General features: G+C 39.8%; 1 protein-coding gene across 1 annotated transcript in view; it reads right to left on the bottom strand.

Annotated features, from left to right (window-relative positions):
- Positions 1 to 6,893, bottom strand: part of actr5 (actin related protein 5) — an 8,708-nt gene extending 1,815 nt beyond the window's left edge. Inside the window, exons 1-8 of the mRNA XM_008289249.1 lie at positions 6,510 to 6,893; positions 4,082 to 4,320; positions 3,619 to 3,788; positions 3,220 to 3,437; positions 2,881 to 3,045; positions 1,786 to 1,890; positions 1,460 to 1,599; positions 823 to 955 (exon numbers count right to left, since the gene is read on the bottom strand). Of these exons, the coding sequence (XP_008287471.1) occupies positions 823 to 955; positions 1,460 to 1,599; positions 1,786 to 1,890; positions 2,881 to 3,045; positions 3,220 to 3,437; positions 3,619 to 3,788; positions 4,082 to 4,320; positions 6,510 to 6,893 (1,554 nt within the window). The remainder of the gene's footprint in view (positions 1 to 822; positions 956 to 1,459; positions 1,600 to 1,785; positions 1,891 to 2,880; positions 3,046 to 3,219; positions 3,438 to 3,618; positions 3,789 to 4,081; positions 4,321 to 6,509) is intronic.
- Positions 6,894 to 10,994: the final 4,101 nt, after the last annotated feature.

Here is a 10,994-nt window from a genome sequence, read left to right as displayed (position 1 = left end):
TTGCTGCCAATCCATAAAATACATCTCAAGTTCTTGAGCTCTGTTTTTTCATTTGGCTTCTAAGCAACAGCGCTGTGGTGTTTGGCTTTGCAGCTAAATCTCCAATGTTGTTGCCGGTAGATGACTTCAGCTATATTTTTTTTATTTTTTATGATTTAACACTCTGAATACGAAAACCCACTGGCAAGATTGAAAAGCATGTCACTGTTTAACAAATGCCAAAATGCACCATTTATACCAGCGAGAAACTGTAAAATCTGAATTACTAATCAGTGATGTACAATTCCATCAGAGAACTGTATTAAATCTATGCTTTAAAAAGTGATATTTCTTTTAAAAAATAATGTTATTCTAAATCTCTCATTTAAAAATTATCCAAAAATACTTTGTAAAATAAAAACTACAAATGTTGCACTCATCCAGGGCACTTGGAAAAATGTTGTACATGTCGATTCAATGTTATTTTTGATTGCTGTTTCCATAGAGACGTAGGACACAGTGAGTAGAAATAGGACAGGTGCAAAAAACGTCCTTAAACTCAGAGGGTTGATTTATGTATAAACAGTTATCAAATCACAGTTTAAATTATATGTATGCTCCCATTATAAACTTTAGAAAAATGTGTCAGTTCACCTCTTTAACTCTGAGCACTGAGTTAGAAACACTGTCAGGAGAAAAACCTTCACAGTGAAATATTAATCTTTGTCACTGAATAAACATCAGATTTTCTGACAATATTCAGCACTGAGCAGCATCTGAAATATGTGCATTCAGGTGGCAACCAGGGATTAAGTCATGATTTAAAGAGGATGCAGGCTGTACCTTGAAGTTTGACTGAAAGGGCCTCATGGCCAGCAGCTCTCTCTCCACTCGCTCTTTCATCCCTGGATACTGCATGTTCCCCCCAGTCAGAAACACGTTGCTCACCAGCGCCTCCTGCTGCTCTGGAGTGTACCTGAGTTAGTGGAGCAAAGGAAGTTAAAAAAACAAACAAACAAAAAGCATTATTGCCTTACAGTTGATGTCATCTTCTAATAGTAAACAACCTAATATGAAGAAATGCTGTTGAGGGGATAAAATGCAGTATTTCTGTGATGATGCTAAACAGGAGAGGTGAGGATCTGTGTGTCTTCATGTCTAATTAGTGTGAGGTTATGTGTTTAGATGCATTTTGCTGTATATGCATGTACAGTATTTTCACTTAGGGGTGTACTCACTTTTGTTGGCAGCGGTTTAGACATGACTAGCTGTGTACCGAGTTATTTTTGAGGGGACAGTACATTTACACTGTTATACAAGCTGTACACTGCCTACTTCACATTGTAGCAAAGTGTCATTTCTTCAGTGTTGTCCCATGAAAACATAAAATAAAATATTTGTATTTGTGTTCTCACTTTTGTGACGTACTGTATATATGTGCTTGTTATTCTCGTGTGCGTCTGTTATAGCGTATCATCACCTGGCCAAGACGTACTGCAGCGTCTCCATCAGTCCCATCTGGTCCTCTCCGGTCAGCGACGGCTGGAACAGGATCTCTGGACAACGCAGACGCTCCGTCCCCACAAACAGCTGGTGGTACTCGGCCATGTTGAACACAGGCTGGAGACGAGATTAAAGTTATTTCTCTGTGACATGAATCCATCATTAGCAAAAGTTTAGCACCAAAACATAAAACTGGCCTAAAAGTTTTCTTACAAATTCCATCGCTTATTACCCCATCAGGCATGGCATTAATGAGGCTCTAAAAAGTCTGTCTGAGAAGTCCCAGTATCCCTGCGCCACTACCTGAACCACATTAGCAGGTTTTTCTGGCAGCGTGTCCTCAGGGAAGTCAGAATCCATTAGCGCCACTCCATCTCCCTCGTCCATCGGCTGCTCCAACTCAGACACCTGACAGAGAGCGACAGAACAGCCTCAGGCTTTATGTCAGCTGCAGTAACATCCACTGCAGCAAAACAAGCACAGATCCAGTAGAGCCCCACAGCACATTCACGGTAATGACATGTCCCCCTAATTAATTATTGGATCATTTGAATTTGACTTCAGCTGTGTGGCTCCGAAGTTGATCAGCTGCTGTCATTTTTTTTATATGCGGAATACGGTGTAGTTTTACTGCTTAGCTTCCTCTTTGCAGCTGCCAACTAAAACATTTACATACGCAGCTTTTAGTCAAAAACAGTTCACACATAGAAACAGTGTTAACACCATCAAACTCTGAGGTTCTATATGTAATCTGGCTTTTAATAACAAAATGCTCGAGCAGATTTAGTTTGACTAGAAAGTAAAGGAACAGATTAGTTACACCTCATTAAATATTACATTAATTAAGTTTTTCACACAACTCAACGTAAAGCATCCAACAACTAACAAATGTGATCTGTACAATAACGGTTCTTAGCAATAACTACCACGCTACCAAAGGGATCTTTTAATTTTTAACTATTCAAATGCTGTGAAAGACACAAAGCCTGAAAATGTGGAAACAGCACTGGCAAAATTACAGAGAAAGAAAAAAACCAGGAGAGGGAATAAAAACAGAGTTATCTTTTGAGAGATCTTGCAAAACTTCCTCAGGATCTCGCAAAACTACAGGTAGATATACTTCTGGGTCTTTTTGGTAGTATGGAGGAGTACTCTCATATGGGTGGGTGTCCTCTATTGTCGTTTCCCAACACTGCCAAAAAGACCCAGAAGTATACATACCTATAGTTTTGCGAGATCTCACAAAAATTACTGCGGGCTCCCGAGAAAGTTTTGCGAGATCTTGCAAAAGACACCTCTATTTCCTTCTTTCTCCATGTCCCTTCCAAGGCTCCGTACAAAATAGGAAGTCCAGACTTTCTAATTCTGTTTCTTAGGTTTCGGGGGACTAACACCTACCTCCGTCTTTCCCTCAACTCCGTCACTGTGCAGCAGTTTCTGTTTGCCCTGCTCTACAGCGAGCTGCAGTTTGTTGATGTAGGACTGCAGCTCCTCAGCTGAGTCCATGTTGAGCTGCACCAGGCTCTTGTGAAACTGATCCAACAGGCCGTCCTCCAACAGCTCCTGCACGCACAAAGAGCTCAATGATTAGTATTTTATAGTGAAATATAAGATACATTATTCTTGTTAGTTTTTATAGTTAGTCTTGAATGGGAATAAGTTTATTCATGTAAAACAGCATCAAAAACATCTAAAGGACATTACAATGAGCTCTAAGTGATACAATCGGCCCCTTGCCTGCACTGCCATAAGTTTGTCCAGCCTCTCTTGGTCCTGCTGCAGCTTCTCCTCTCGACGGCGAGCATTAATCTCCTGAAGTCTTCGAAGCTGCTGAGCTCGTCTCTCCTGCCTCTCCTCCACACTCACACAGCCGCCCGGCACCTTACCCGAAAAGGGGAGTTGGATGCGGTGAACTTCACGCTCATAGAACTCTGGACTGCGCCACTTTTCCAGCTCTGTGGAAAACAAAATATGGAAGAAATGATCTCTACATTGTCTTCATGTCCATGTGCAGTTAGCTATGATGAAGAAAACTATTTATCTGCTGCTGCAAATTGTTTAGTTTGTACACTGAAATAATTTGAGATGTGTGTCCATGTATATGCATTTGTGCTTGGAGTGACACTCATACTGTACCTTCATGGTAATCCACAGCGGTGTAACTGTGTTCGTGCAGTAGTTCCTCCATGCGGCTGAGAGTGATGGCAGCAAGGTGACCTGGGTACTTGAGCTGCAGGAGGCGCTGCAGGTAGGACGCTGCCTGGCTGCCAGCGACGTTCACTCGCTTACAGTTCACTGCATCCAACCTCAAATCAGAGTCATATCAGTATTAGACTGACCGCACAATCAACTGTGCAAAGTTTGTGTGTGTGATTGCACTAAACAATGCACACATTATGCTCAAAGGAGAAGAGACGCAACGTACCGGCTACTAGCTAACTTTCATGTGAAGGTACACACAAGAGTAAATATAAAATACAAATACATATTCAAGCTACTAAATAACTGAAGGAAGCGAAAACAACCAAGAAAGACAGACAGACAGTAGATTCAGTTACACAAAGTGAACTCTGAAAGCCCTGTGTCTGTTGGTCCTTACCTGCCGTTGACGACTGGCAGGATGTGTGAGCTGTGGTACCCTGAGGACAGAATGATGCCACTGTGTGGCAGCTGAAGCCCCCTTTGAGAGTTATTGTGGTTGAAACTGTACAAGCCGTCCACGCCATAGGAGACATACGGGACACGGTAGCACTCAAACAGCAACTCTGACATCATCTGCCGGCAGTGCAGTGGGTTGCAGGGGGCCTCCGTCAGCACAATGGGGTGTTCCACGCTGCCCTGCAAAAGCAGTGAGAACGTAATTATGATTTATTTACCAGGTAGCATCACAAGTTCCTTACATCCATCCATCCATTATCTATACACCGCTTAATCCTCACTAGGGTCACGGGGTGGCTGGAGCCTATCCCAGCTGACTCAGGGTGAAGGCAGGGGACACCCTGGACAGGCAACCAGTCTATCACAGGGCCCAAGTTCCTTACATATACAACAGTAATCCAAAAATGGTTATTTACCGTCATTTGTCCTCCCTCATTGAACGACAGACACAAAGCCTTTATGCCACCAATAACACATTTGCTTAGTGAGTGTTTTGCCTTTGCACAGGTACTTTATCAACAGAGAACAACGTCAAACAAATAATAAGCAAACCCAGCATTGTTCCTCCAGAGTAAAATTAGACATCTTCATTTTTTTTATTCTTAAACATGTTTTCTTCATTATCATTGTCTCAAACATTTTGGCAGGTGAACTTTAAAATATCATCAAGTTATCTTACCTATCTATATTAGATTTCAGATTCAGATTTAGACTTTGTTGTCCCCGTGGGGACAAATTCTTTTCCACAGAACCATTCCACTTGATTTACATTAACAGGACATTAACAGGACACACGTTACACACATTCTACAAAACACTGTTCACATATACGTGGGGTTTTTGCTCTGTCCAGACCACCTTGGCCTTTTAAGAAAAAGACTAATGTCGTCTACTTTATAATTACAGGCATTCTGTACGTATGTTGTATACTTCTTGATTGTACTTTGGTTTCCGTGTCTTTCATACATTTCTGCATGATAGAGTTGAAAATCAACCCAAACACATGACACTACAACCTTTCTGCAGCTTAGTATAAAGAGAAAACTCCACAGTTCTCATTTGCCATGACTGTTCTGCACGAGAAATATATCTCATTTAAAGCCTTAGTAGAGGTATTTAAAAACATCTGGGGAAAATTCCTGTATGGATTCCTATGGGTGGCAGAAAGGCTAAATATCACATTGTATGTTCTGTTTCCAATATCTTGCAACCAATTCAAAAATAATAGAAAGTTTTAACCCTATTCAGGACTTTTGGGGTCTTTTGGACCTCAGGTCATTTGGTTTAGGTCAGTGGTTCTCAAACTTTTTGAGACATGAGCCCCAAGATAACATAAGTTTGTGTTTGTGACCCCCAATTTGAATTTTTAATATGGCATGAGTAATAACTTTGTTGTTCATTCGTTAAAAATTAATGTGTTAATTCCACAGATTAATCTCTTTACATTAACATGTTAATTTTCTTTTGACTGAATGAATTAATTGAATTTATTTCAAACAAATGAAAGAGAAAAATACTACAAAAATAAAAGAAAATGATTTTAAAAAGTTTGCAAAAAAGAATACTAATATCACATAATCAAATCAGAATATTAACAAGTCTGACAAAGGAGTGGGAAGAAGTATACACTTTAATTTTGACAGCCCTGATACACATTTATTTGATAAATGTAGGCTTTATATTATTTTTTTACAATGATCTGGCGACCCCCTGAAATTATCTTGGGAACCCCAGTTTGAGAACCGCTGGTTTAGGTGACAGGTATTGTTTTTTAATTTTTGAAGATTTGTTTTAAATATAAAAAGAGGGACATTTGTCGTGCACTTGCAACCAAAAATACATCAACTTATCAGAAAATTTATTTAACATAGTATAATAGTCTGTATTGAATACCAACAAATATTTTGTGCATATTCTTTCTGAAAGGACTCCGAAGGACTTTCTACGTATGGCAACATGAAAGTCCTGAATAGGATTAAATAAAAATAACATGAATGAGAAAAAATATAATCATCAGCCAGAGCGCTGCTGCAGACATGTAGATCTGACTTTGATACTTTAAATATTACACAGAGGCAACAGAGAGCCTTGGATTTGAAGATATATGGTAACATTCTTAGAATAACAATAAAACATAATAATGATCCTGAAATGTGTATTAATAATAACATGTACTTGTTATGCTCGGAGACCTTTTTCACTTTCAGACACTTTTAAACACACATCATTTGCTTAATAGCGCATATTGCTGTGTGGAGGGGAACTAGCTTTACAGCTAACACTAACCTCGCTCCGTTTGAAATGGCTGAAGGAGGAAAAAATATTTTAACATAAGATGTGAGATGCAGCAGTCACCGTCCACCACTGACCTCTGAGGTGAAGCCCAGGTGTGTGAACACATAGTCGAAGATGAGCTCCTGGATCTCGAAGTTGACCACCACGTTCCGGTCGAACTGGCTCTTCAGCAGCCACCGCAGCGGCTCCAGGTTCGGGATGTCGTTCCCTATCTGGGTCTCGCTGCGAGCGGCCCCTCTGCTGCGCGCCGCCACCGACCTGAAGAGCAGCCGCGGAGAGTCGAACTCGGCCCCGGGAGCTGCCCAGCCGGCCCGGGTCTGGAAGGAGCCGTTATCTATCACTATCGGGACCGGTGTCGGGGTTGAACATTGTGCTGGGAGCTCAAAAATCGGGTCGGGGGAAGTTTTGGAGTCCTGAAACGAGAAAATTTGACAGACCGGTCCCTCTTTGGACGCCATTTTCAAAGCGTGTCACTGCAAAATACAGCCGAGTGGAAGCTTGGTCCCTGCGACTTTTGGTTCCTAGCAGGTTATTATTATCGATTATTATTTCAAAAACTGTCAGGATTAGTATAACAAGTAGAGAGAAATGTACAAGAAACCCAATCCGAGTGGCACTTGAACAAAAATACTCCTAATTTAAACGAGTCCAGTAAATACAAGTTTGGGCTTTATTTAAAAAGTAAAATAAAATAAAATAAAATAAAATAAAAGCGTAACAAACCAAATCTCTCGATGTTTTGTGTCATATATTAATTTTCTATACATATCCCCTACTTGTCTACACTTCAACTAAGGCTTTCTATCTATACCCGACCACATTTATAACAAAAGTGGATTTAAAAAAATATGTATGTCTACCTTTTACCACCAGAGGTCATACTACACTTTGTATCGATAATGTTTGTGGGATGAGATAGATTTGTATTTGTGAATTATTGAGTGGACAAACTTCCAGTTAGATTCTATTTATTATTTAATGCACACATACAGGCATTGGGTAAATAATCATATGTATTTAATCTCCTAATATTTTAAGAACTTTAAACTTCGGTGTGAAAAATCCTTCTGTGTCAGAGCCATTTACAAGGTTAATTCATCATTTGCCTGTTTAAATGTCACCACTTTATCATTTGAACACTTAGTTCAAACTACATGCTTTGTAGCTGCCACACTTGGTATAAAAATAGATTTTAAATTCCAAAGAAACACACAAATTTTTAATTTGTTGGAGTGATGCAGCTATTAAATTACCTGAACGTTTACCTAGAGAGCCATTCCCATGCTGCATACAAGCTAAAATAAATATTAGAAATCCTACCGTCACTTCATTGCTGTCATTCATCACCTGAAATTTGGGGTCAGCCGGTTATTTTGACGATACACATGGTAACTGAAACCATGTAAACAGTCGATTTCCCTCAGGCCCTGAGATCCCTGCTTTCTTCCTGTCTGCCATCCTGTTACTCTCAGCTGACCGGGCGAAGCCTCAGCTGGATATGTGGGACACCTGCACATGAGAGCAGCTGTACATCCCAGTCAGACTCTATTCAGATCAGACTGACGTGTTGGAGTAAGATCTCACACAACTTTGATATTCAGTATCCTGAACTGCATCTTCTAAAGGTAAATTGAACCCAGATTGAAAACTATTATAAAAAAACAATAGAGATACATCCCTGAATGAATGTTATATGAATTGCAGTACAGACAGTTAACCAGGACAGTGCTGCTGGGTGCAGAGTTTGCCACTGTAGCTTTAAAATCAAGCGTGCTTTTATTCTCTTTTTTTTTCTTAAAGCAATCTATATTGCTGGTACATTAAAATGGAAGCAGCATTTTTTACATAACAGCTGTCCTAAGCCTCTGTGTCCACTTGTTTCTATAACTCAGTGACCAAGTACATTTGTTTTTGCCCTGTTTTCCTACAATGTATTAGCATATTTTGGTCAGTGTATAGCTTGTGGAGATTGCACTAAAGCTTGCATTGGCATTGGCATTGGCCTTCAGTGCTGCAAGATTTATCTGCAGAACCATATTTTTAAAAGCAGTATTATACGCTGAACAACTTTCAAATTATATTCAAAATTATCACAAATATGCCTTTAAGATTTCTTCCAATCTCTTGTTAAGTATAACAAGGGAGTGTGGCAAATTGCCCCAAACTTTTGGAAACATTTAATTTCTAATGTTCAGAATATCTTTTTTTATAATTTCATGTTTGCATCTGTAATATTACCATCTGTCTTTGCCTTTCTCTGGATTTCAAGAACATGCGAATAACAGAAGTATGTTTTTTGGGTTAGGGTGTGTGTTTTTTTTTTTTTCCTGGATAGCACAGCAGATATTTGGGAACAGGAGATGAAAGGGATGAAGGAAGGAAAGCGTGTGTGTGTGTGTGTGTGTGTGTGTGTGTGTGTGTGTGTGTTGGGGAGAGAGGGGGCGGGTTACAGTATGATGGTGTGTCACTGAAACACGAGCACAGTTCACTGCTCAGGCACAAAGCTCTAAGTGACTGCCGTCCCCCCTCCCACTGATGCTAATAAGCAGATCTGGGTCACCTCACCCTCTTGAACACACACACACACATGGTTACATACCCACTAGTAAGACACACACATGCACACAATCACATACGTGCTATCCCCACATCCCCACCCACACATGCACATACGGTCAGAAACTCAAACAAATACACCCCCGTCTACTTTTTCTGCTTTCAAACACACACACACACACACACACACACACACACACACACAGTGGCATCCATTCCGAGGCAAGAAGACGTGACATTGTGCCGCTGTCCGTGCACAATGCTCGCAGCTCTCTGCTTGTTGTGCTTGTCATCCAGGCAGCGGTGATGAGACGCAGGGGAACTAATAAGCTACAAGCACTCTGGGACTGCCAAGCGTGATGCCAGGCAGCCTCCATTTTGTGGAGGAATGAACAGACTGCTAGTTCTCACTGACAGGGAGAGAAGGGAGGGAGATGGGGTCAGCTGTGCTGTATATTTATGAAAAATTCAATGATTTAATCATGTCTGTCATGACTTTTAGTAGACGTCGACTGATCATCTGTTTATCAGATCTGATATTTAGCATTTTGATGATTATTGGCATTGTTAGTTCAGTTTTTAATCTAAAAATGCTCTAGATGCAGCTGCCTCTCTAGTCAACACTGTGTGATCTTGATTAATTATGCATGACAATTAGTAGCCGATCAGCGCTGAAGGATAAATGTCTAAATATCTCTTTTTAATCAAACATATATAGAGCATAAATAAAGACAATTTGAGTGAGGTTTTGTCTTGGAGTTTGTGTCATTCTGAATTTTCACACCAAGACTTTCACTTTTAATGCAGATGTTAATCAATTCTCCTTGATTATTAATAATCAGTGTCGACCCAGAAAAAAAACTACTAATTGTTAGTTTTATTATTCAGTGTCTCATTTATTCATTGTTGCAGTTTGATTTTTGGGTGGTGCAATGTTTTGAGAGTTTTCACCGATTGCTCAAATGTTGTTTTGTGGATGTGGAAAAAGCTGTGACTCTTTCTTCGCACTTTGAGCAGGAAAACATCTGTCAGTGATGATTATGTGTGTGATTATGAGTCACTGTATTCAGGAGATATTGACATGCTGTTGTCATGACAAAGCAGAACTTTCTTTTGTTGTAAATACTGGAATCAGGGGACTCTTTTTTTTCTTTTGAGATTTGCTTTGTCGCAATGGGATTAACAGTTAAGTTTAAAAATCAGTATTTATTGACTAGATTTAATTGTAGTATTGCAGAAGCAAGTCAGACCCTCTTTGTTTGTGGGATAAAAACCAGGAAGAGTAAAAAGTAAATGTTCAAATGTGCAATGCTCATGCACTTTACAGTGACTTAATTTTCTACAGTGTCCAAAATTGGTCATTTAAACATACTTTAATGATGAATAAGGTCAAGTATTGGCCTACGATGTGTGACAAAATAGAGAATCAGCAGTTTAGACCTTTTTTTGTTTATGCATTCTTCTTGAATGTGGAAGTAACTGGCTGAAAACAAGTAAGAGTAAAACGTAAATGTTCAGATGTTGCATTGATAGATGTTGCTCAGGTGCACTTCATGGCTACTTAGCGTTCTACAATATTAATAATTTGATGATAATTTTTATGGGAAATAGTGTCAAGAATTGGTGTGAGTTTCAAAACATAAATGGGAATCATGCGTGACAAAAACTTAAACAAGTAAAATTTATTGCAAACTTAAATAGCTAAGTGGTTTTTAAAAAATGACAAACTCTTAACCAAGCTGGCTGGTGGAGACCTGAGAGAGAGATGTAATTGGGTGAGGCTCTATTTCCTCAGGTGTATTTCATTTCCTTATGCAGCTGTCCTTCCCCACTCTCTCCATTGGCTAGTGAGCCAAGAAGCCAGACCCAGTAATACAAGCAGCAGACAGAGAGGGAGGGATGTCACAGCAGCTAGAAACATGGTATTTACAGATTCACACACCAGAAGACGAACGGTTAGTTTGCACTGAGACGTTCATTTGTAGGAAGACAACAATTGAACA

Source organism: Stegastes partitus, unplaced genomic scaffold (genome assembly GCF_000690725.1).
Source record: "Stegastes partitus isolate 25-593 unplaced genomic scaffold, Stegastes_partitus-1.0.2 Scaffold601, whole genome shotgun sequence".
Taxonomy (NCBI): Eukaryota; Metazoa; Chordata; class Actinopteri; family Pomacentridae; genus Stegastes; species Stegastes partitus.
Note: the sequence above shows the minus strand (reverse complement) of the source record. Positions and strands in the feature narration are given on the sequence as shown.